Source organism: Oncorhynchus mykiss, chromosome 32, assembly GCF_013265735.2.
Source record: "Oncorhynchus mykiss isolate Arlee chromosome 32, USDA_OmykA_1.1, whole genome shotgun sequence".
Lineage (NCBI taxonomy): Eukaryota > Metazoa > Chordata > Actinopteri > Salmoniformes > Salmonidae > Oncorhynchus > Oncorhynchus mykiss.
In genome coordinates, this window is record NC_050572.1 from 32,425,930 (window position 1) to 32,452,498 (window position 26,569).

Below are 26,569 nucleotides of genomic sequence, written 5' to 3' on the forward strand. Positions count from 1 at the left end.
TACTCATTCAAGGGTTTTTCTTTATTTTGACTATTTTCTACATTGTAGAATAATAGTGAAGACATCAACACTATGAAATAATACATATGGAATATGTAACAAAAAAAAAGTTAATTAAACAAATCAATTCTTCAAAGTAGCCACCCTTTTCCTTGATGACAGATTTGCACACTTTTGGCATTCTCTCAACCAGCTTCATGAGGTTGTCACCTGGAATGCATTTAAATTAACAGGTGTGCCTTATTAAAAGTTAATTTGTGGAATTTCTTTCCTTAATGCGTTTGAGCCAATCACTTGTGTTGTGACAAGGTAGGTGGGTATACAGAAGATTATTTGGTAAAAGACCAAGTCCATATTATGGCAAAAACAGCTCAAATAAACAAAGAGAAACAACAGTCAATTACTTTAAGACATGGTCAGTCAATACAGAAAATGTCCAGAACGGAATGTTTCATCAAGTGCAGTCGCAAAAACCCATCAAGAGCCATCATGAAACTGGCTCTCATGAGGACCACCACAGGAATGGAAGACCCAGAGTTACCTCTGCTGCAGAGGATAAGTTCATTAGAGTTACCAGCCTCAGAAATTGCAGCCCAAATAAATGCTTCACGGTGTTCAAGTAACAGACATCAACATCAACTATTCAGAGGAAACTGTGTGAATCAAGCCTTCATGGTCAAATTGCTGCAAAGAAACCACTACTAAAGGACATCAATAAGAAGAAGACTTGCTTGGGCGAAGAAACACAAGCAATGGACATTAGACCGGTGGAAATTTGTCTTTTAGTCTGGAGTCTAAATTTGAAATTTTTGGTTCCAACCGCTGTGTCTTTGTGAGATGCGGTTTGGGTGAATGGATGATCTCCGCATGTGTATTTCCCACTGTAAAGCATGGAGGATGAGGTGTTATATTGTGTGGGGGGGGCTTTGCTGGTGATTTATTTACAATTCAAGGCACACTAAATCAGCATGGCTACCACAGCATTCCATCGGGTTTGGGCTTAGTGGGACTATCATTTGTTTTTCCAACAGGACAATGACCCAACACACCTCTAGGCTGTGTAAGGGTTATTTGACCAAGAACGAGAGTGATGTGGTGCTGCATCAGATGACCAGGCCTCCACAATCCCCCGACCTAAACCACATTGAGATGGTTTGGGATGAGTCGGACTGCAGAGTGAAGGAAAAGCAGCCAACAAGTGCTCAGCACATGTGGGAACTCCTTCGAGACTGAAGTTGAGAGAATGCCAAGAGTGTGCAAAGCTGTCATCAAGGCAAAGGGTGGCTACTTTGAAGAATCTCAAATGTAAAATATATAACACTTTTTTGGTTACCACATGATTCCATATGTGTTATTTCATAGTTTTTGTCTTCACTATTATTCTACAATGTAGAAAATACTTTCGACCGGAAGTGTACATTGGTTTAACTTCATCTCAAACAAATGTTCAACCCATCAACGAAATCCATCCTGCGAAAATACCTTGCCATCAAATGCAACTACTTTTATAAGCTCATAATACATTTTCAGAAGATTATCTGGTAGCTCAGTTGGTAGAGCATGACGCTTGCAGTGCCAGAATAGTGGGTTTGATTACCGGGACCATCTGTACGTAAAATGTATGCACCCATGACTAAGTCATTGGATAAAAGCGTCTGGTAAATGGCATATATAATAAAATAGAGAAGGTTTTCAGAGATAGAGATCAACTAAAATCATGCTGCTGATGCTTGTTGCAATTGACTCGAGATCAAAAAAATAGTTTACAAGCTGTTAAGAGTTTGGGGTGTTTGTTTGTGCTTCTTTTTTCTTGTGCTCATCTTCATCATCCCCTAGGAATAGCAGGGGGAACATTCCGAGAATGCATCCGATTGTGACTCCAATGCCTTTTCCCTGAGAATAATGTACTATTAGGTTATCATAACTCTTTGAACATGGATAACTAGTAACCCAGCCATCCTCTAAATATCTCAATTTATATACGGCCAGTTTCTCATAACCAGATGAAGATTTTTAGTCCAGTACTAAGCCAGCCCATAAAGATCATTTCTAAACACTCACCATGTGCGAGCTAACCCTGGTCTGCCACATGTCTGCCTGCTTGGGGGTCAAGTCAGGAACCTGCATCCCTAGCCTGGAAGCTAGGATTTCCACGTATCCTGCAAGACTGCCCACAGAAGGACAATATAAGAAACCCAGCTATGGTAGTCATGTACATTTTTTATTACCCTTCCATTTCAAGGTCAAATTTGAATTTTCACAGAAAAGAAATTCACACACTCATTTCATAATCATACCCCCCCACCCCCGAAGTACTTGCACAGCTTTGATAGTTCTATCACGGTCTAAATATTAGACCTAATGGAGGAGTGGTTGGTCCTCTTACCCAAGTCCAGCCAGGTCTGAAACCAGGTTCCCAAGAGCTGCAGCTGTAACAGAAGGGGAATAACAGGGATTTATGCATAGTCTTTCAACCAAACGATTCTCAAAATCAGTTCAAAAAGTTTCAATACAACTGCTCCTGTTCTTCTGATCTTTGTTTAAACATGTAACAATGCTGAAAGGCTGTTGATACCTAAAAAATAAAATTAAAGTTCAGCCACTGTCTCTACAGATTGCAATTAGATCAGTGTACTGAATTGTATTATCACTCCATTTCATTAGCATCAGGGAGCTCTCAAAAGTCAGCCACAATATTGACCAGCCCAAGGAACTACTTAGATCTGGCTGCTTTAAACCCTGATAGCGTCGTGAAAACGCTGCTTGTGCATCACACTGGGATAAGGAGCAACCATAAATTGCACTGGGGTGAGGATGTGTAGTGGCACTATATAATAGCACTTGGTAAATTATGGATGAGATGAGCCAATTTCAAGCACAATGAATTCAAGTAGATCGATGTGTATTAACATGAGCCAGCATTAGACAGCGCTGACTATGAGAATTGGATTTGGCAAGCATCTATATGTTCTTGTACTCACTGATTAAACCATTATTTCTTGGATAGTGGTGATAATGCAAAAGTGAACCCCAAGGTGCTAGAGTGGTCCAAGAATTCAGTTCCACACACTAGTGTTGCATCCCAAAATGCGTTTTTGTTTTAGTGCACTAAAAAGTATTTTGGGGAGCATAAGCAGAATGTGAGTATCGCAGTCTAACGAATCCAAAACCTTGCAAAAGCAGTTGTTTGGGACTGATCCGATGTGCTCAGTGGTCAATCAGTTAAATACAGATTAATTTGGCATGAGGGAAACAGTCTATTCTAAACAAAAGCATCCCACAATTCTCGGGAGATGCTTTAGCCCAATTGTAATAGCTGCCGTAGCCATCAATGGAAAAAGCAGATATCAAATAAACAAAAGTATTTGTCAGTTGAATTCCATTCAGGGACAGTAGCCTACATGCTTCCAAAAAAGTAGCCTACAAAATCCATCAGGCCCCATAGTGGAGGGTAAAATGAATGCCATCTGTCACAGGATGTGGAATATACTCGACTGGGTATACCATCATTACCTTCCAAATCAGATGGTCGTCCCAATATGTACTTTTGGTTTCACTCTGAAATCAGGACTGGGGTATCTTTTGATGTGGTATCCATAGCAACAGTTAATGTACCCCATTGGTAAGAGGCTATCTAGACTGTTTATTTTGCTCTTTTGGTTATACTGTAAGATAATTGACCCCTGTAAGGGTGCTTTTTAAAATGTTATTTAACCTTTATTTAACTAGGCAAGTCAGTTTAAAACAAATTCTTATTTACAATGACGCCTACACCGGCCAAACCCGGACGATGCTGGGCCAATTGTGCGCCGCCCTATGGGATTCCCAATCACGTCCGGATGTGATACAGCCTGGATTCGAACCAGGGACGCTTCCTGCACTGAGATGTAATGCCTTAGACCGCTGCACCACTCAGAATGTTGAAGTATTCCAAGTCGACCAATGTCCATTGAGGGAGCTGCTGCTACATTTGAATGTTTCAGATCACAATCAATCTTACCTGCCATGGTCGATAGTCCAAAGGTGACCCCTATAGACAACTCAATCTGGGTTCCCTAAAAGTCAAAAGCAGAAATATTACAATTGTTTCTTGGTGTTAGATATTCATGTTGACTTCCAAAAACAAAACAAATCTCAATTCATCCTCCCATAGAACATCTACAATGTAAAATACATTTCAAATGCTAATTTAAAACTAAACGATATGTAAATTCAACCACCTAAAAAAGTAATACCACTTACCGCCGCAATCATGATGGCATTGTCCAGGAAGCCAAAACCAATGAAGGGGATTGCATTGTGTAGGAGCACTGCAAGCAAAATTGTAAAGAATATTACAAATAAAACATTTCTTATAGTTTGCTGCTAAAATCAATCTGTCTTGGGAGTTGTCTCCATCATATGAATAGGAATGTTCCTGTTGAGTGATGCGAGTGACTGACACTTACCCTGTCACTAAGTGACTCACACATGCTTGTTTGTGCCTGCCTGCCTGTACTATATGTTTATGGGGGCAATGTACTACTGACAATTTCTATACTGTCAAACAGCTTGGCAAAAACTAGCTCAGTACCACTGTTCGAAAGCTGACACTGTCATTTTCAATGGCTGACTCGAACATCTCCCTACACACACACTATATTGTTGGTTATTTTGAGATAAATAGCACTAGAGTAGAGCGACTGGGAAACAAAGCTGATGAGACAATTAGACTCTTTTCCAAGGTGTATAATGTGGCTACGGAAGGGACGACCTTTTTGATCCCCACTGTGAAAACTTTTGAGCTATAAATATCTCTATGGTACAAAAAACATTTTATTCATAATTTGAGTGACAGTTTTCATCTTACCGTATCTGATCTGAGCTTGAGTAAGCGGTGAAGTCTCTTGCGTCTCTGAAAGGCAAGAACATCAAAAACAAACATTTATATTTGCAAAATTATGTGCACTTGGGGAGATCTTTAAGATCCTAATCCACCCTCATTTTTTCTCTCCCAGAAAGCTTGGCACAGATGTGTTTCTGCAAACATTCCAGCATATTATTCACTGTATAGGCCTAACGTTGAATGAACTACTCCGCTCTAGCCAAGAGGTGCCAATATTCAATGGGAGAAAAAAATCTTGGGTAGGATATTCAGTAAATGTGTTTCTGTGTTAAGTTATTGTACTACTAGTCAGTCAACTGTTTTGTGGGAGTGAATGTGGACAGGCATGCACGTCTCCCATTACTCATCATATAACGGTAGTTTTTTCCCCCCATTCATTAGTAGTAGTCAGGTGTTGGAACCAGTTTAGGGAACAGAAAATACAAATTATTAGAGGAACAGAATCAAAACTGTAAATTAAAGTCCCGTCCCCCCTAAAGGCTTAGACTTTCAGGTTAAAAAGGAACGACATAAATCGGGTACTTTTTGGGGGTTCCAACTGGTTCAGAACTTTATTTTGCAGGTCGGAACAGTGGAACAGAAACAAAAAAATAAATAATGGTACTGTTCAGAACAAAGCGATTGGAAAATTATTTTTGGTTCCAACCCCTGGTTGTGATAGTAGCAGCATGGGTCCAGAATGGAAAGGTGATTTATTTCCATGTCTCATAAAAGAGATTGAGTTTGCAATTCCAGTTTTAGATGCATTTGGTCACTAGAGCGGGTTGCACTCTGGGACGGTGGCCAGGTGCATCCTGGGTGAATTATGGGAGACAAATGCCTTTAGCCCCAATTGGGTCCTTCATTAAGAGTTCAGTTTTAAAAACAAACACACAAACCCCAGCACAGCGCTAAGCAGATTCACAACTCTAAATGTGACCATGGTTGGAATAGGTCAAAGATGCTCCCTTCGGACAGAGGGGTTGGGGCGCTATTTCTGGAGGGGTAACCCAAGACTAGGGTGAGGTGACCCCCAACTGACGCAGTTAAATGGGGATGGAAATACAATTGATGTCATGAAATAGCCTACTTATTAAATCAAAAGCAGCAGGCCAGACTGCTCATGAGTGCACAGCCGCTCATAAAAGAGAATAGGTTTTCAGTGTGGACTATAGAAGCCACAAACTTATGTTGCGACTGAAAGAAAAGTGCTTGAGGGAGAGTGAAAAATGGGACGTGAATGTCCAGAGCTTTTTACCTTTGTCGCTCTAAAACCAATAATAAACATGTTGGTAGTGGCTGAGGAAACAACACCATCTGGCACAACAAAGGCTTATGGTTTGATTTAATTTCTGTTGACTCATGGGGGGAAAAGACTGGGCGGATGGGAAAATATCCCAAAACTTCTATGACTCCAAAATTGATATCTGTGCAATCTGCAGCCAGTAGATGTTCAATGAGAAATAACATAAGGCTACATATGTCATCTGCCACTCCAATGTCCTCCACTTCATTCATTTCAGAGGAATCAGTGAGACCTAGACAACATAATTTTAGAGCGATATCAACACTGCATTCTAAATTGCCTTTCTGAACAACTGGCACAGCAGGCAGCAGTGCTGCGATGATAGGTTGTTTCCCTCAGAGCTTAGCTGGAGTGGTGCATCTGCCTCTGCCTAATTACAGAGCTGTCTATTCATCTCGTCTGTGGCAATCGTCACCATCTGCCAGCTGTCACAGTTCTGAGGAACTGGCACTTCTCCAGCAGCCAACACATCAGATAAGAGTAGCTGTACCTGCTGCTAGGAAGCAAATTGGAGAAGAGGTGTGTTTGTGTCTAGTCTCTGATGGCCAATTTAATCTCCATAAAAGCAGTGAAAGTAAATATATCCTAAACTAAATTGGAGAGGAAAAAAGGAAATATGTGCCAAGATGTTTTGTTTGCCAGTGAACAATGGGCAATGCAGCCAGATGCCATAGATTGTAAAATGACTACATAGCTCAAAAAAGCCTGAAATCTGCTAAAACGATTTGACTGAAATTGGAGTTGCAGACAAGACTGTTAATTGCTTTTTAATGGCTTCTACGGGAGGGAAACTGCATTTATTCAACACACTTCTAACCACTCCAAATTAAAAATCAACTTATTATTGGTATATTGGCATAAAATGCTGAGACATGGTCTTGCCATTACAGATTTGGTGCTGGGTGAACAGACAATCATCCCTTGATCTGTTCATTATGATGCTTGGCACATAGTTGCATTCTTGTTTGGATAACAGGGTTATCATTTCAAAGAGCCCATTACTACAACGCCATACTGCCTTGATATTCAATGCAATTTCTGTGTTAAAAGCTGTTCAAGCTGATGTCGTAATCACAAGGCTTACAAATAGTGACAAGATTGTCAAAAAAATTACTAGGAAGTTATTTGAATCACTAAGCGACTCTCCTGGGGATTTCTTGTTGAACATGAAGACAGAGTGACATGGAACAAGGCAGCAGTATCCGACATTCTGCCAGCCTCAGCCCGGTCAATTCCTGCCAGTCTGCACAGCACGATATCAATCCAGAGCATATCGGACTGCTTTTCTCTACCACATCTCCGGATTCCTACCGCAAGCTCTGAACCTTTCCTCTGGATCATCGCAGCTAGCTAGCTGCTATCCAAGTGGCTACTCCTGGCTAACGTCTCTATCCCGAAGCAAGCACCAGTAAGCCTGGAGCTAGGCCCATCTCCTTGACGACCCGAAGAGAGCCATGAGACAATTCCTGGGCCTCAATAACTTTTGCAAATTGGCCTGGACCCTTTGCTGCCGACACGGAGCCCCGCCGAGCCATCACGACTGGTCTGCCGACGTAACTGTCCGAGGGGGTCCACAGGCTCTCCCGTTGCGATGTACCCCTGAGGCCCATCTGCTAGCTGTCAATCGCCGTGTCACCAGCTCGCCTAGCTACTCACTGGACCCTATGATCACTCGGCTACACATGCCTCTCCCTAATGTCAATATGCCTTGTCTATTGCTGTTTGGTTAGTGATTTTTTCCCCCCTTATTTCACTGTAGAGCCTCTAGCCCTGCTCAATATGCCTAAGCTAGCCCTTTTGTTCCACCCCCCACACATGCGGTGACCTCAACGGGCTTAAATGGTGCCTCTAGAGACAAAACCTCTCATCGTCACTCAATGCCTAGGCTTACCTCCACTGTACTCACATCCTACCATACCCTTGTCTGTACATTATGCCTTGAATCTATTCTTCCACACCCAGAAATCTGCTCCTTTTACTCTCTGTTCCGAAAGCTCTAGACGACCAGTTATTTTAGCCATACTCTTATCCTACTCCGCCTCTGATGTAGAGGTAAACCCAGGTCCTGCAGCCTCCTGCATCCCTCCCATTCACCAGGCGCTCTCATTTGTTGACTTCTGTAACCGTAAAAGCATTGGTTTCATGCATGTTAACATCAGAAGCCTCCTCCCTAAGATGGTTTTATTCACTGCTTTAGCACAATCCGCCAACCCGGATGTCCTAGCCATGTCTGAATCGTGGCTTAGGAAGACCACCAAAAACCCTGAAATTTCAATTCCTAACTATAACATTTTCTGACAAGATAGAACTGCCAAAGGGGGCGGAGTTGCAATCTAATGCAAAGATAGCCTGCAGAGTTGTCATACTATCCAGGTCTGTGCCCCCCCCCCAAAAAAACGAGTTTCTACTTTTAAAAATCCACCTTTCCAGAAACAAGTCTCTCACCGTTGCCGCTTGTTATAGACCCCCTTCAGTCCCCAGCTGTGTCCTGGACACCATATGTGAATTGATCACCCCCCATCTATCTTCAGAGATCGTACTGTTAGGTGACCTAAACTGGGATATGCTTAACGCCCCGGCCGTCCTACAATCTAAGCTAGATGCCCTCAATCTCACACAAATTATCAAGGAACCTATCAGGTACAACCCTGAATCTCTAACTATGGGCACCCTCTTAGATATCATCCTGACCAACCAGAAATGTTCTTACTCTTTCAAATGACTGCTCGATTCACACTGCAGACATTGTGTGGGCTAGGTTAGGAATGCTGTGTTGCACATGTAGCGCAAAATGTTATGTGGCGTCATTACGTCATATAGGTATGCACAGTAGCTTTGACATTTTATCTTTGCAGTTAAACTAGACATTGGGCCGAAACCGATGTTGGCATTTTTAGCTAAAATCAGCCGATTCCGATATGTTCACCGATATATCATGCATCCCTAGTAGAAATGGTAAGATAAATTGGCATTCCACATGAGAAAGTTTGCAGACTCCACATGTAGCATATTACCGATATCTTCAGGAGAGTAATGGCAGAAACTGCGAAAGCCAGCAGGGGCGGGAGGAGAATAGTTGGGTTCTGGTTAAGTTTTTTTTCTCTTCTGCTTATCTAGATCTCTGACGCCCTCAAGGCATCAAACTATAAGCTTAAAGCATCAGACAAGCTCAATGGATATAGTTGATTTTATTAAAACACATAGGGTGTGTCTATGTGGAAAAATATGAGTACATTTGTTTTGCAATCGATTGGTTGAAAGAATAGACGACTGTCGGTCAAAAAAGTTTTTTTTGTTTGTTTTTTTAAGTCGGAGACAGCCCTAGTATTGAATTGGTCAAAAGTTTGGTATATGGTCCCAAATTCTTATCACGCAATAATTCTCCAACCTTGTTGGATGCATTTGCTTTTGTTTTGGTTGTGACACTGCGGAGCCGGCCGAGAGATAACACTCAGAAAACATACCTCAATCCAGGCATGAGAAATGCATTGTATTCTGAATAGTCACAATACAATATACCAAATATTACACAGAGAAGTACCATCAATCTTATCTGTTTCACAGTTGGGGTACGTTTTCCAAGCCATACCGCAGCTCTACCGCATCTTAATCTAAATCTGGAATCCTATTCATCCCCAGTGCAGCTGTAAGCAAGGGGTCTGAATCTATTCTGGCTATAGAAATGGGAGAGGGGGCAGGTTACAGGCAACGCCTTGGAAAGAGGTATGAATCATAAGTGGCCTCCATGCTGGTGTCTCCTAACCCCACCCAAACGCCTTGTGAAAATGTTGCTTTCTATTTGAAAAGGAGCAACACGCCCACCATGATTCTATATATATTTTAAGCATGCTTGAAAGATTAACGTTTTGACTTCAATGGCCTTCTTTTAACCTTGCTTTAAATAAAACAAATCATGTTCAATGGTGGGCGAGCGTTGCGCCTATTCCCTTTCAATGATTGCATTTTTTGGCTGCACCCCTACTCACTTTGGTTGGGCGCCCTCCACTTATTTCTACTCATCTCTGAAAAATTTGGACTATAATTTATCTGAAACCATATCCATTAGTGACCCTTGAAATTGGACATAACTTGATTACAATAACTGTTTTTTTTATCTTACCTTGTGCTATAGCTATGGACTCAAAGCTCTGCAGTTCTTTGAGTAAACATGTTCTTTCTTTGGGGTGAAGGCTGTAGATGAATTCTTTTGCTCTTTTTGGAGAGTTCAGGTGCTCCCGCTGCTCGTTGAGTCCGAGCGTTCCCATCCAACAGCTTTGCACGCGGGACACCTTCAAAACCTTTCCGGCAGTGACACTTTCCAGCATTGCTCTTGCGGAGACTGTGTATCCTAGAGTTCTCTGAAGACAAAGCTTGAACATTGTGGCAAAAGGGGCAAATGTGTTGTTCGTACAAATAAAAAATGGTGTATCCCAAAAGCCTTCAAATAAGATGGATAGGTTCTCCTCCAGTTTGACATTGAACAGCACTGCCAACCAGCCAATTCGAAAAACTAGCTAGCTTACTGTACCAAGGTGTTTGCTGTAGTAACGTAAGTAGCCAACATTGAACGCGTTAGCGTAATCATTTGAGAGCAGTCAAACTAGCTAAACCACACTAGCAAGTAAAGTTAAACTAGCTAGCTATTATTGCCAAATTGCAACGTTACTTTGTAGATAAAGTAATGCCCATGCAAAGTGAAAGGCCACTCTTCTATTATTTTGGAAATACTAATGTAGTTAGCAAACTGCAGTCGACTCCTGTTGCATTTCTGGAATAATAGATTACTAAATGTGCTTGGCAAGACAGAGCAGTTCGCGAAAGGAAAACAATAGCTAGCTAGCCAACTTAAGCTAATTGCACAAAACCGCATGTCACCAAAGACTCTGGCATGCCTGCCAATATGAGTCGACGATCCGTAAGAAAATAATATTGTGGCGTCGGGTCCACAATTTTGGGCTTGAGAAAAAAAGCAATTTCACTGCAAACGTCCGTGCAATTCCTCAGAAAGTCTTGATATGGCCCAAAAAACTGATCTCAATGTTATGAGCCGAGTCATCGACTGGAAACCTTCCTCGATTACTTCCACTTGCGACCCATGTAGTTGTTTTTCTCCCAAATACCGTATGGTTTCTCTTCTCGTGTTCTTCCTCGATCATCATTTACTACATTGAGCTGACATTTTCACATATCATAGATATATTCATCTAGCTAGATTAATTATTCTTGCTACCACGTCTCCAGAGATATTTGTTGGTCCAAGTTTCATCATGACTGAGCTCCGCCTCGAGTAGTAGTAAACCACATCTCCCAAAATGCAACACAAAACGTATCAAATTTAACTGAATCAGTCATTACAAAATGTATATGTCCAATGTACATACATTCGGCTAAATGGGTAATAAAATATCCAACAACTACGGAATCATCACATGCTGTCTGTTTGTAAAACAAAGTTTATAAAAATGCTGTAATGTTACCACCTTGTGGTTTAAAACAGGATGCGCTACTCAATTTATTTCGAGGCATTATTACATGAGTAGCCATGTGTGATCAGTAGTACCTTTGTTTTGCCAAAGAATGTGTAAAAATGGCTGCATTGTCAAGTATCTATGTGAGGATTCAGCATTTGGTTTGTAAGGTTTTAATTTGGTTTGTGTGTTGTAGGCAGAGTTGGAAAATGTCGATCCCTTATCCCTGCTAGTTCCTCCTAGGTACTTGTCAAAACAGCTCAAAGTTCATCACTGCTCATCATATCATCATGCTGTGATGAAAAGGGTGCATTTACTAGTGTTTGAATGTATTCTTGGGTACTTACTGACCAAACCACTTTAAAGCTATATTGAAAATAACATTGTAAACTTTAGTTTCTCTGGAAGCTGTTGCCATTTTTAAATAATGTAATTTTAGTTGTGTTTTAAAACTGAAATAGAGTGGATTAAAGCCCATTTATGTTTGATCCGACCATGTGTTCGGAAGCCTGGTATGGAGGGTGTTACGCAATAGGCAATCATCTGGAGGCATGCAGAGGCCAAATTAAGCTCTGTACCGCATCGTCAGACACCTCTCAAATTTTGTAACAATGCGGAGGGCTCCGTGTTGACATGATTGGTTGACCGATATGTCCTGTATAAACACAAACTCTCTTCCTTGACAATAGCTCTCATCCGCTAAACGCAAGAAGTGAAGGGGTGCAGAAAAATATTCTTGCCTGAGTTACGGACACTATATCGGTCCATCAGCACTCTTAAAGTGAACTGACAGCATTTTATATTAAAATCTGTTCACACCCCCAGGAAGAATGACACCTTTTAAAACATTTTCTGACAAGCAAGCATATGGTCATTTTCATAAATTCTTAGAATGTTTGGGAATGACGTATAGTAAGGCATTTGTGAAAATTATACAGCAATATAGAGCGGGAATGCGGCCCTGCGTTTGTACAATTAATAGACAGTTCAGTGAATAAAACATCTGTCTCGTCCAGAAGTCTACGCAGACCGGTCCACCATAGCAAATCAGAGCTACAATAGGCATTTACGTAAACAAGCTATTTGCCACACAGGCCTGCCATCATTCACTTTGAACTGGACTATGTGTTTACAGGCAGTTGCAACAACGCAGCCTTTAGATTAGAATGCATTCACCAGAAGCCACAAATACACCTGAATGGATTTCTGAAAATATGTAAATACCACGGGAGTCCTCTTAGATTTAGGAACTTTACAGTCTTACTGATCAAACAACCATGAACACGTAGTCTCTCTCTCCCTCAGTTATGCACATCAACAACAAGATAAGGGACATTAGCTAAACCATCTCAAACTTTCAGCAAGTTGCCCGTTAAAATTGCACTGATAAATGGGGACTTGTAGCCTACTCGTCCTTCTGCAGCTTGCCTGCCAATGCATTAATTCTTGTCCCAACCAAACTCCCACGCTAACTGTCTAAAGTTGGCTAACTTTCTAGCTACTTCCAGACACAAATGAAAGAACGCCTTACTCTGACCATTTTAATCGCCCTAATAGAGCTGGTTTGGCTGTTTACATGTTAGGCAAAAAAAGTAATAGTTATGTTTACTGACACCGGTCATATCTAGCAGGTGTTGTGCGTTCATAAATTCGGTTATTCTGCGCCCTGACACACAGACGAGAGCGCTCTGAAAATCAATGTAGATAGATAGTACATTTCTTGCATTCGCAAATTCACTCAGGCTAACTGGATAACAGTTGTTCAAGTTTTTGCTAGCTAACCAAATGACATCTGCATCTCTAGCCATCGAAAAACGATATGAGGGGGAAAAGTCAGTCACTCACCCACTCCTCCAATGACATGACATCCTCCTAGCAGCTAGTTAGGCTCAGTGTTTTTAACTTGGTACATCAATTGATACTAGTTTATTGGTACTGGTAATGGTAATGACTGACCTGTGATCATTGCCCTTCGTTACATTCGTCCGTTTTTGTCCAAAATATTGAGTCATTGAAACAGAAAGTGCATCCCGAATGGAGGTAGCAAACAATGTACCAGGCCAGCTGTGATTTACAACCTGATAGCAATATTTTGTGGACTATCAAGAAATGTATTGGTGAATTATATTAATCTGGCAGTCACCTCCATCCATCTATTCTGCCAACAATGCCTAAGTGTACATTTTTAAAACCTCTTAGTTGGTTTTATAGCATGAACTGGGAATTTGATATTGTTTTACTGATATTAAGGTTTTTCTGTTTCATATCTGCAAAGTAGTTAAAACGCTGTCAGTTCAACTTTAAAGGTGCGGTGCACTGCTTTTGTAAGAAGAAAAAAAATGCCCCAAAAATATTGTTTTAAAATGGTTTATATTCATATTTTCAGGCGGTGCTGTAGCACCCTCAGCACCCCTACTTCCCGCGGCTATGGCTACAACTATTTGAAGTGAGCTAGTTGAAATGCAGAGATCATTTAATTAACACATGGTCTGATCAAAACATGGTGCAATTTCAGTTTCAAGGTATGACTCAAACATCTGTTGAAATCGAGTAAAGTACAGTCAAAACACTCATTTGAATACAACATCTTTTCTAAGGGAACGTGTTTTTATTACATGTACAATAACGTACACAATTTAACCAAGGTCACACAAGAGACCAGTAGTAATGATAAGAGGTATATCAGTGATTACAGTAGCACGTCACGTTTTAATTAAACCTCTTCTTAGCGCGGCGTTGCGGAACCCCTCTCGGCTCCCAGCTTACCTTCTTTCAGCAAAACAGCAAACACATGACCAACGGCATCCCTACAAAACACGAGGAATGTGGGTCTCACACTGAACTGCACCTCTTGGGACACCCAACCACCTAGGCACACTCAGTCATAGCAATTACACCTCTGCAGCTAGCCCAAAGACAAACAAGAAAGGAAACAAATCTAAAAAGAGAAAATAAATGACATCCCTGATATTGAGAAAATTGTTTTTAACTTAAATATATATATAATATATTTCTCTCTATATTCTGATCAGTCCCCATTAGAGTCTGTGTCATCATTAATATAGTCTTCCTCTATAGGCGTTTCCCTGTTCTGTGTCCCCCACTCATCCTCGTCATACTCAATACTGTCATTATCCTCCAGTAGTTCATTCTCAGGCTCAGCCCCACCTGCGGCTGCTTCGTCCTCTGCCCCGCCGGGCGCTGCAAACTGGCCTACATCCCCGCCTGGCGCCACGTAGCCGTTGTTGTTGGAGAAGGGTGCCTTGTCCCGGACCTCCTCCTCAATATACACCTTCTGATGGCACATGGGACATGTGTCCTGGATGTAGAGCCACTTACGGAGGCAGAGTGCGTGGAAGTAGTGTTGGCATGGGGTGATGCGCGCAGACGTGGCAAACTCCTGGTAGCATATAGCGCAGACGTCCTCAATGTCGCGCAGCTGGTCGCCCTTCACCTCCGGCAGGGAGTTTATCTTCTTGACGGCCGTACGCCGGTTGATGAAGGTCTTCCAGCCGTTCTTAGCCTGCAGGTAGATGTTGAAGTAGGCGTGGAGGCACATCATGCAGGCGCGGATCTTGCTGCCCGCCTCAAACATCATGGTGTAGGCGCCGTTGCCAAACATGATGACGCCAAAGACAAACTCGATGACGCTGCCCATGGAGCGCACGTAGTAGACGTAGTCGTCCAGCTTCTCCCACAACACGTTGTAGTAGCCATCCACCATAAAGAGGCCGTAGACCGTCAGCGACACCACCACCTTGAGGCAGAGCTCCACGCAGAAGGCAGTGACGGCGAACAGCCAGGTGTTGAGGGCATAGTGGTGCCACAGGGCGTAGCTGAGCACAACAGGCAGCACAAAGAGACAGAGCGACACCAGCAGAACCGGAAAGTGGCGGCGGAAGGAGGAGACGTGCGAGGCACTCAGCGACATGAGCACGGGGTCCGTCATGCCATGGATGAAGTGCAGGATGGCAGTCAGCAGAAGGCACATGTTGCGGCTGAGCCGTACCAGCCGTTCCTCAGGGTCCAGACCACTCAGGCCCGTTTGCAGGGCCAGGATGAAGAAGAGAACGGGTGCCACGAAGCCCAGCCGCTTGTCCTCCTCCTCGGTGGAGCCGATGAATGCTAGGATGCTAAGCCCCAGGTAGTGCGCGATGGAGGAGATGACGGCGCTCATGCCCAACACAGTCAGCATAGAGTCACAGCCGCTGATGATGAGGTTGCTGAACAGGTCCCAGAAAACGTCCCACGTCAGGTAGCTGTGGTCGCCACTCTCGTGCCGCACCACCTTGACCACGTAGACTAGGATGATGGCCTGCACTGTCATGCGTGTGAGCCAGAAGACACGCAGCACATCCGGGAAGCGGATCCTCTTCCAGGTGTCCTCCACCAGAAGCTGCAGCCCGTAGATGCGGTACATGTGACGCACCAGCAGGTAGACATAGCGGCAGGAGTAATAGAACCACTTGAGCTTAAGGGCCAGGCACACAGCTGTGTTCAGAGCCAGTGCCAGGCCAGAGGCCACCGCTACCAGTTGCCGTACATCCACGGGAAGCTCGATTATGAGTCCCAACAGCGGAATCATGATATCCAGGACCATAAGAGCAGCAAACACAGACTGAAGGTTTAGCAGCACCACATAGCCCATGCCAAAAAGGAGTTGCACCACAGCCATGCCCAGCCATAGGGTGGGCCCATTTCGTGGGAGGAGTCTGAAGCCCAGCGCTGCTTTGTAGTAGGCGCTGTAGAAGTCTATGTGAGATGTGGCGTAGTAGTTGATAAGAACGGCCGCCACTCCCAGGAGCACAGCGAAGAATAGTGTGTAGACCTTGAATAGGGCCTTCTGTGATAACACCAGGACCACACTGGAGACCGTGATACCTGAAACAAATTGAAACCATATTGTCAACATACAAATTGTTTCTGCAGTGCATGCAACAACAAAAATGTTTTACCTTCATGCCATCACAAGAAATAAACCCCGTACTGTATAACAAGTATTGATTTATGATAAGGTTTAGATCTACAGTTAGCTGGAGAGGAATCAGTCATTTGGCAATATCTTACTGTTTAGGCAAACTATTTGCCAGAAAATACCGACCCTACCATTACTCTTCTATGTATCCGTGTGCATAAAGGTCTAATGGAGTATAATGGCATATCCCATCAATGCATCGAGGTATGTTTTCCGACCCATATCTCACGCCGGCTCCATGGTGTCTTAATGTAACCATGATTGCGTTCCTACCCCAGTGCAGCTCAGTGTAAACAACCACAACAGTAGGGTCGGATTCTTCTGGCAAGGCAAACTAAAAATGTGTCTGAAAAACATTACATAGGTCTAAATGACATGTTTGCAAGGAGGGAGTAGTATGGTACACTACATGGCCAAAGGTATGTGGACACCTACTAGAACACTAGCTGCTATAACTGACTCCACTCTTCTGGGAAGGCTTTCCACTAGAAGTTAGAACATTGCTGTGGAGACTTGCTTCCATTCAGCTACAAGAGCATTAGTGAGGTCAGGCATCGATATAGGGCGATTAGGCCGGCTCGCAGTCGGTGTTCCAATTCATCCCAAAGGTGTTCGATGGGGTTGAGTTCAGGGCTCTGTGCAGGCCAGTCAAGTTCTTCCACACCGATCTCAACAAATTATTTCTGTATGGACCTCGCTTTGTGCACGAGGGGCATTGTCATTGCTGAAACATGAAAGGGTCTTCCCCAAACTTTTGCCACAAGGTTGAAAGCACACAATAATTTAGAATGCTGTAGCGTTAAGATTTCCCTTCACTGAAACTAAGTGGCCTAGCCCGAACCATGAAAAAAAGCACCAGACCATTATTCCTACTCTACCAAACGTCACAGCTGGCACTGTGCGCATTGGGGCAGGTAGCGTTCTCCTGGCATCCATCAAACCCATATTTGTCCATGGGACTGCCAGATTGTGAAGGGTATTCATTACTCCAGAGAACGCATTTCCACTGCTCCAATGGCGGCGAGCTTTACACCACTCCAGTCGACACTTGGCAATGCGGCTGCTTGGCCTAGAAACCCATTTAATGAAGCTCCCAATGAACAGTTATTGTGCTCACGTTGCTTCCAGAGGCAGTTTGGAACTCAGTAGTGAGTGTTGCAACCAAGGAAAGACGATTTTTACTGTACAGCACTTGGCAGTCCCGTTCTATGAGCTTGTGTGGCCTACCACTTCACGGCTGAGCCATTGTTACTCCTAAACGTTTGCACTTTACAATAACAGAACTTACAGTTGACCAGGCAGCTCTAGCAGGGCAGAAATTCAAAGAACTGACTTGATGGAAAGGTGGCATCCTATGACGATGCCACATTGAAAGTCACTGAGCTCTTCAGTAAGGCCATTCTACTGCCAATGTTTGTCTATTATGGAATGGCGTTTGGATAAAGCTAGCTGGCTGCTTATAACGTTAGGCGGTCGAACAAATAATGCCTTATTACCAACGCGGTATTGTAAACACATTGTTCATGGCCAGTGTGTGCTTGTTTGCAGATTTTTTTAATACAGTTTGACAGTGGTGGCGCTTGGCTTGCACGTGCACTATTTGACAATCAGGACCTGGGTATGACTGCATGTCATAATAATTTAACACGTTAATTAATTTTGTACATAGTTATTACACAGTGATTACACTCACTCGTATTTCATATGTCACAACGATTCATCGATATGTATGCTATGATGCTGGTAAAGTTGTCTCGCGCACCTGCCCTTCCCCAAGCTCTGGACAGTGCTGGTCGTAAAAAAGCTAGCTAGCTGTAGGATGCAAACAATGTTCTTCCCCAAAAACGACAATCTGTTTCAGTAGCTATATAGTTAGCTAGTCATCTAAAATAACCCTAATTTACAAGACAGTTCTTATTTGATTAATGGTGGTCGGACCCATCTATGTGAAGCTAGCCACAATAGTGGACTTTGTGGTTAGCCTTCAAAATTGACAGTGATGCAATTGAATACAAATAGAATTGACATCATAATTGAATAGATCATGTTAAATGAGGTTGGAATGTTATTTGAAATCAAAAGATAATTTGTTAATTTGACAAAAATCACTATTAGAATTACACTGGGGCATACTTATTTCACTGGTCCAGCCTTACCTATGGATTGTGGATCAATGAAATGGGGTATTAGTCTACTCAGTGACACCCAGAGAACATTAGTAGAGTAGCTCTTAGTGCAGGACTCTGAAACAACTTAATTGAGGCACATTTATTGTGTATTGAACACTAATTCAGAGGAAAAACAATACTGTGTTGATGTTTTGAAGTCTAATAACTCTGAGGACGTTGGGAAAAAAATGTTGGGTGTTGAGTAGACTGACATTTCATTGATCCCCAATCCTTAGGTAAAGCTGTACAGTGCAATATGAATGTCAATACACACCATATGCTGACTGGGGAGCCGATTTCACACAGTCACAGTCCCGCGATAAGAACTACAACGCTAATATTTGTGTAAACTCTTCACAGTTGTGTTCTGAGGGTGTCACAGACTAGACTGATACCCCATTTCATTGCTTCACGTTCCAACCTTGTTTAACATCATGGCATGATTTCACCAATTGTAACCTTCTGCATCGCTTTCAAAAGAGGTACTTTTATTTTGAAGGCAAACCGCAAATTCCACTAATGTGGCTAATCCTTATTGGCTAGCTTCATAACACATAACCCGGTCAGGTCGAGCCTCACTAGCCAGATGAAGCTAGCTGGCTGCTTGCTTATAACGTTAGCGTTTGGCGGTCGAACAAATAATGCCTTATTACCAACGCGGTATTGTAAACACATTGTTCGTGGCCAGTGTGTGCTTGTTTGCAGACTTTTTAGTACAGTTTGACAGTGGTGGCGCTTGGCTTGCACGTGCAAATTCAGAACATACAACAGAATTGTGTTATTTGACGTGTCAAATTAAAAGCTTATTTAACGCGTCAACGAGTGTTATTTGACATGCATCTAAAACCCCAAGCGACGTTCCATAGTCTACGGAGACTACATGCATGTGTGCTCGACTTTATACACCTGTCAGCAACGGGTATGGCTGAAATAGCTAAATCCACTAATTTGAAGGAGTGTCCACATACTTTTCTATATATAGTGTAACTTGTATACTAGGTAGGTAGGCTGTTTGTCACGCAAACATTGTGTTGGGAAAAAAGGCACATTGAGTTCTGTAAGCTAGTTAGACGTTTGTTTGACATCTAAACATGTTTGTCTGACAGTATTGACAAGACAAAATGAAGGCCACACCGTGAACTATTTGTCCTTTATGGACAACTGGTTTAGCTTATTCTTCACAAGTTTACTAACTACTTGGCCCTAAGTAAAATATCTTAAGACACCTGGCTGGCATTCATTTGTTAGATAGACAGGCATATGACCAAAATATTAGTTAAAGCGTTAGTTGGCTAGCTAACTGTACTAGGAAGCATACAATTCGTTGGGGTAGAGTTATTAGCTACCTAGCTGGCTAACAACTGCGCAAAACAAGGTCTTCGAGTTGTTATCGCTGGTAAATCGGCTTTGGAAGGAGTGGACTGTAGTCGAGGCCCTTCGCCATTTACGTGACGCGGCTCAGCCACCCTGATGTGTACAATAGTAACTAACTAGCTGTCAAGAGGGTGGTAATGGCTCGCATGTAGGTGTCCAAAACGAATAATTATCTTACCCATGACTCGGATTAAAATCTTCCCCGCTGTCCCGGCCCATCCTGACCCAGGATCATAGTAAGAGTTAAAAATGGCGTCGATAATAAAGATGCAAGGGACGCGAAGTGCCACATCCAGCACGGTCAAGGCTTGTTGGCCGATCCGGACATTAGCTGATGCCATGGCTTACGATGTAAGTCCTTGGAGGACTCTGTCACTCCGTTTTAGAGTTTAAAAACCCCAACTTCTGGCTTCTTTCAGTTTCAACTTCCCACACGTTATTTAACGGGGTCCGTACAATCCGCCATCTTCGCCTGTTGCTATGCAAAGAACGCGGAAGTTGCTAATCTTTTTTGAACCCCCTCGGACACAGATAGAACAATGAGACACATATTTCACCGGATGTACAAATGTGAAGCATCCGGTTGTCATTTCCTTTCCCTACCAAATATGGTGGTGAGAAGAAGCCCAGTGGCAGGCTGTGGGAAAGATGGAGCAAGATGGATTTGGCGAACAAGTAGCGAATTTTCTCATATATGAAACATTTGATCTCAGTACAGTTTTCTGTTTTCAAAACTATAATATGTTAAGAACAGAGTGGACTAAGTGTTGTAGATTTTATCCTTTGCCAAAGTTTCTAAAAGTTGCGTTTTTTAGAAGGGGTGCAAAGGGCAAATTGAGTTATTGCACACACGAACTTCACAGAGTAGGCGTTCCCTAACGGAAATGTGCTCTGCCCACCTCATTGCTTGTTCTTCCCACTAGGATTCATTTATCCCATTTGAAACGACAGGCCGTGGCCTATCTTGCGTTAGTTATAAAACATCTTTGCCTCGGACGTAAAAAGGTGTGGCCTGTGATATTGTCGACATGCCGTTATGGCACTTTCAAGACAACAGGGAACTCGGGGAAAAACCGAGGTCAAATCATAACGTCAGTGATATTCAGGTCTGAACGTTGGAGATCTAGAAAGATCTGTCGTTCTGCCCATGAACAAGGCAGTTAACCCACTGTTCCTAGGCCGTCATTGTAAATAAGAATTTGTTCTTAACTTACTTGCCTAGTTAAAAAAAAAAAAAACACAAGTTGGAGATTTCTGAGTTCCCAGATGTTTTGAATAAGATATTACAGCTGTTGAATAACTGGCTTTCAGCAGCTTTCAGTAAATCACTAAAAACATTTGAATGTATGTTTTTGCAATCGATGATGGTTCACTTCCAACTCTCCCTGGAACATAATTAAATGCATGAGGGGGTTCTTGCTCAATCTAAACACGCACAGATCAGTCAAATGACACCTGGCATGTTGATTAATTTAGGGACCGATTCAGACTTAGGAAATGTACACCTTTCCTACACACCTCTCAGTATTTGATATTCAGACTACCTTATGCAGTCACATAATGTGCTTTGCAGGTGTGGCTACCTTGCGAGCTCTGATCAATTTCATTCAACCACTGAAAACCCTCCCACTTACTGGCCAACAGATTTTCGCGTGGAGTTTTCATTCAATAGGGGTTTCAGCACATTTACAGTGGGGAGAACAAGTATTTGACACACTGCCGATTTTGCAGGTTTTCCTATTTACAAAGCATGTATAGGTCTGTAATTTTTATCATAGGTACACTTCAACTGTGAGAGACGGAATCTAAAACAAAAATCCAGAAAATCACATTGTATGATTTTTTAAGTAATTAATTTGAATTTTATTGCATGACATAAGTATTTGATCACCTACAACCAGTAAGAAATCGGCTCTCAAAGACCTGTTAGTTTTTCTTTAAGAATCCCTCTTGTTCTCCACTCATTACCTGTATTAACTGCACCCGTTTGAACTCGTTACCTGTATAAAAGACACCTGTCCACACACTCATTCAAACAGACTCTAACCTCTCCACAAAGGCCAAGGCCAGGGCCAGAAGGCTGTGTAAGGACATCATGGATACAATTGTAGACCTGCACAAGGCTAGGATGGGCTACAGGACAACAGGCAAGCAGCTTGGTGAGTAGGCAACAACTGTTGGCGCAATTATTAGAAAATGGAAGAGGTTCAAGATGACGGTCAATCACCCTCGGTCTGGGGCTCCATGCAAGATCTCACCTCGTGGGGCATCAATGATCATGAGGAAGGTGAGGGATCAGCCCAGAACTACACGGCAGGACCTGGTCAATGACCTGAAGAGAGCTGGGACCACAGTCTCGAAGAAAACAATTAGTAACACACTACGCCGTCATGGATTAAAATCCTGCAGCGCACGCAAGGTCCCCCTGCTCAAGCCAGCACATGTCCAGGTCCGTCTGAAGTTTGCCAGTGATCATCTGGATGATCCAGAGGAGGAATGGGAGAAGGTCATGTGGTCTGATGAGACAAAAATAGAGCCTTTTGGTCTAAACTCCACTCGCCGTGTTTGGAGGAAGAAAAAGGATGAGTACAACCCCAAGAACACCATCCCAACTGTGAAGCATGAAGGTGAAAACATCATTCTTTGGGGATGCTTTTCTGCAAAGGGGACAGGATGACTGCACCGTATTGAGGGGAGGATGGATGGGGCCATGTATCGCGAGATCTTGGCCAACAACCTCCTTCCCTCAGTAAGAGCATTGAAGATAGTCGTAGCTGGGTCTTCCAGCATGACAACGACCCGAAACACACAGCCAGGGCAACTAAGGAGTTGCTCCGTAAGAAACATCTCAAGGTCCTGGAGTGGCCTAGCCAGTCTCCAGACCTGAACCCAATAGAAAACCTTTGGAGGGAGCTGAAAGTCCATATTGCCCAGCGACAGGAGTGGGCCAAAATCCCTGCTGCAGTGTGTGCAAACCTGGTCAAGAACTACAGGAAACGTATGATCTCTGTAATTGCAAACAAAGGTTTCTGTACCAAATATTAAGTTCTGCTTTTCTGATGTATCAAATACTTATGTCATGCAATAACATGCAAATTAATTACTTAAAAATCATACAATGTGATTTTCTGGATAGTTGTTTTAGATTCCGTCTCTCACAGTTGAAGTGTACCTATGATAAAAATTACAGACATGCTTTGTAAGTAGGAAAACCTGCAAAAACGGCAGTGTATAAAATACTTGTTCTCCCCACTGTATCTTAAGCCATCCCTTTTAAATACATTGTACCTTTTAGTAAAAATGTTGTCGACACGCTCACTAGAATATATTGAGAGAACGGGGTTCATATTAGGGATCAATGAAAGAAAGCCATCCATCTATATGCATGTTCGTCTCTGTTTCATCAAATTTAAAAATACTCATCTTGTAGATTGTTTAGGAAAGTATTTATGAATCATAAAAAAACAGGTTTGGACGGCCTGTTGCGAAAATAAAGAAACCAGTGGTTTGATTAATTCTAAAAATTACCACATTCAGTTCTTCAACCCATGGTTATGTTGGAAGGTTAGTGTACATATAATAATGTACAATAGTAGGCTATACCCTTGTCTATTGCCTGCACTAACCATGGAACTGTGTGATAACACAGCCAAGTATTGCGCCATGCGTCGGGTTGAAACTGTCTTCGCTCCATAGCGATTTAATTAGCCTATGTCTTTTTTTATACACTGCTCAAAAAAATAAAGGGAACACTTAAACTACACAATGTAACTCCAAGTCAATCATACTTCTGTGAAATCAAACTGTCCACTTAGGAAGCAACACTGATTGACAATACATTTCACATGCTGTTGTGCAAATGGAATAGACAACAGGTGGAAATTATAGGCAATTAGCAAGACACCCCCAATAAAGGAGTGGTTCTGCAGGTGGTGACCACAGACCACTTCTCAGTTCTTATGCTTCCTGGCTGATGTTTTGGTCACTTTTGAATGCTGGCGGTGCTTTCACTCTAGTGGTAGCATGAGACGGCGTCTACAACCCACACAGGTGGCTCAGTTAGTGCAGCTCATCCAGGATGGAACATCAATGCGAGCTGTGGCAAGAAGGTTTGCTGTGTCTGTCAGCGTAGTGTCCAGAGCATGGAGGCTCTTCCAGGAGACAGGCCAGTACATCAGGAGGCGTGGAGGAGGCCGTAGGAGGGCACCAACCCAGCAGCAGGACCGCTACCTCCGCCTTCGTGCAAGGAGGAGCAGGAGGAGCACTGCCAGAGCCCTGCAAAATGACCTCCAGCAGTTCACAAATGTGCATGTGTCTGCTCAAACGGTCAGAAACCGAGCACATCAGGGACATCATGTCTCGCTCCATCCACCAACGCCACGTTGCAACACAGACTGTCCAGGAGTTGGCGGATGCTTAAGTCCAGGTCTGGGAGGAGATCCCTCAGGAAACCATTCACCATTTCATCAGGAGCATGCCCAGGCGTTGTAGGGAGGTCATACAGGCACGTGGAGGCTACACACACTACTGAGCCTAATTTTGACTTGTTTTAAGGACATTACATCAAAGTTGGATCCGCCGGTAGTGTGGTTTTCCACTTTAATTTTGAGTGTGACTCCAAATCCAGACCTCCATGGGTTGATAAATTTGATTTCCATTGATAATTTTTGTGTGATTTTGTTGTCAGCACATTCAACTATGTAAAGAAAAAAGTATTTAATAAGAATATTTCATTCATTCAGATCTAGGATGTGTTATTTTAGTGTTCCCTTTATTTTTTGGAGCAGTGTATTATCAACTAGTTACTAATGATCCTCAGCAACAACCACACAGCCATGACAGCATTTACAGAGGAAGCAAATTAAGGTAAATTAAACAATGTAATTAAATGTAATGATAGTGTAAACTTTACTAACAGAAGGGAACTAACAGTAAATTGGCAGTTGAATATGTGTGGTTATTAGGCCTACTGATGGTCAATACTGATCGCGGCTAATATTTAATATAATAGAAATAGTAAACAGAGAAAGTCGGGGTAGCCTATACTGTAATTAAGACATTCGAATGTGCCCATCCCTGCATGTTAAAAGGCCGTACAATTAAAATTCTGCATAATGGCACAGCATTTCATAAACTTTACTGTGGGAAAGTTGATATGCGTCAGTTTACTGCCATGTGACTGTTTCACATCCGTGTCCAGCGATTATAAGGTCAAATAGATCTTAAACAAGTGTAAATTATATTTACAATTCACTTACCCAAACAGATTACTAATTTCTTATCAAGTTGTAAATTACAGTGCATGGAGAATGATGTTATTTCTCTTGGAAAAAGTAAAGTATTCTGAACAAAAATGTAAATGCAACAATTTCAACAATGTTACTGAATTACAGTTCATACTGCAGGAATTACAGTTCATACTGTAAGGAAATCACTCAACTGAAATAAGTGAATTAGACCCTAATCTATGGATTTCACATGACTGGGCAGGGGCACAACCACAGGTGGGCCTGGGAGGATATAGGCCCACCCATTTGGAAGCCAAGCCCAGCAAATCCGAATGAGATTTTCCCCACAGAAATACTCCTCAGTTTCATCAGCTGTCCAAGTAGCTGGTCTCAGACTACCGCGCAGGTGAAAAAGCCAGATGTGGCGGTTCTGGGTTGGCGTGGTTACATGTGTTCTGTGGTTGTAAGGCCGGTTGGATGTACTGCCAAATTCTCTAAAACAACATTGGAGGAGGCACATGGTAAAGAAATTAACATTACATTCTTTGGCAACAGCTCTGTTGGACATTCTTGCAGTAAGCATGCCAATTGCATGCTTCCTCAAAACTTAAGACATCTGTGGCATTGTGTTGTGTGACAAAACTGCACATTTTAGAGTGTACTTTTATTATCTCCAGCACAAGGTGCACCTGTGTAATGATCATGGTGTTTAAGCATTTGCCATATCTGTCAGGTGGATGGATTATCTGGGAAAATGAGAAATGCTCACTAACAGGGATGTAAACAAATTTGTGCACAACATTTGTTTTTATTTTTTTTATTTCACCTTTATTTAACCAGGTAGGCAAGTTGAGAACAAGTTCACATTTACAATTGCGACCTGGCCAAGATAAAGCAAAGCAGTTCGACACACAACGACACAGAGTTACACATGGAGTAAAACATACATACAGTATAAACAAGTCTATATACGATGTGAGCAAATGAGGTGAGATAAGGGAGGTAAAGGCAAAAAAGGAATATGTTTTCCTTTTTTTTGAGAGGAATATGTTTTCTGCGCTAATTGAACATTTCTGGGAACTTGTATTTAAAATCATGAAACATGGGACCAACACTTTACATGTTGTGTTTATATTTTTGTTCAGTATAGATGCTTTTTCCACTTGGAACTGGTAGGCTCACTAGA

General features: G+C 42.5%; 2 protein-coding genes across 2 annotated transcripts; both read right to left on the reverse strand.

Annotated features, from left to right (window-relative positions):
- Positions 1-1,274: 1,274 nt before the first annotated feature.
- On the reverse strand, positions 1,275-11,504 carry LOC110488312 (transmembrane protein 65). The gene is made up of 7 exons (XM_021560502.2): positions 10,291-11,504; positions 4,850-4,894; positions 4,243-4,310; positions 4,001-4,055; positions 2,387-2,429; positions 2,062-2,167; positions 1,275-1,893 (listed from the first exon to the last, which is right to left on the reverse strand). The coding sequence occupies exons 1-7, from the start codon at positions 10,547-10,549 to the stop codon at positions 1,774-1,776; spliced, it is 696 nt and encodes a 231-aa protein (XP_021416177.1). The 5' UTR covers positions 10,550-11,504; the 3' UTR covers positions 1,275-1,773.
- Positions 11,505-14,224: 2,720 nt separating this feature from the next.
- On the reverse strand, positions 14,225-20,670 carry LOC110488313 (E3 ubiquitin-protein ligase RNF139). The gene is made up of 2 exons (XM_021560504.2): positions 20,334-20,670; positions 14,225-16,519 (listed from the first exon to the last, which is right to left on the reverse strand). Exons 1-2 carry the CDS (start codon positions 20,494-20,496, stop codon positions 14,667-14,669), a joined length of 2,016 nt encoding a protein of 671 aa, XP_021416179.1. The 5' UTR covers positions 20,497-20,670; the 3' UTR covers positions 14,225-14,666.
- Between the last annotated feature and the right edge of the window lie 5,899 nt (positions 20,671-26,569).

Bases quoted from the DNA above. Each gene is read 5' to 3' on its own strand.
- LOC110488313 (XM_021560504.2), bottom strand. From the start codon at position 20,496: ATGGCATCAGCTAATGTCCGGATCGGCCAACAAGCCTTGACCGTGCTG. The intron at 16,520-20,333 runs GTAAGATAATTA...AATTTGTTTCAG, and splicing joins GATTTTAATCCGAGTCATGG to GTATCACGGTCTCCAGTGTG.
- LOC110488312 (XM_021560502.2), bottom strand. From the start codon at position 10,549: ATGTTCAAGCTTTGTCTTCAGAGAACTCTAGGATACACAGTCTCCGCA. The intron at 4,311-4,849 runs GTAAGATGAAAA...TTTTGCTTGCAG, and splicing joins TCAAGCTCAGATCAGATACG to TGCTCCTACACAATGCAATC. The intron at 1,894-2,061 runs GTGAGTGTTTAG...CATTATTCTCAG, and splicing joins CCAGGGTTAGCTCGCACATG to GGAAAAGGCATTGGAGTCAC.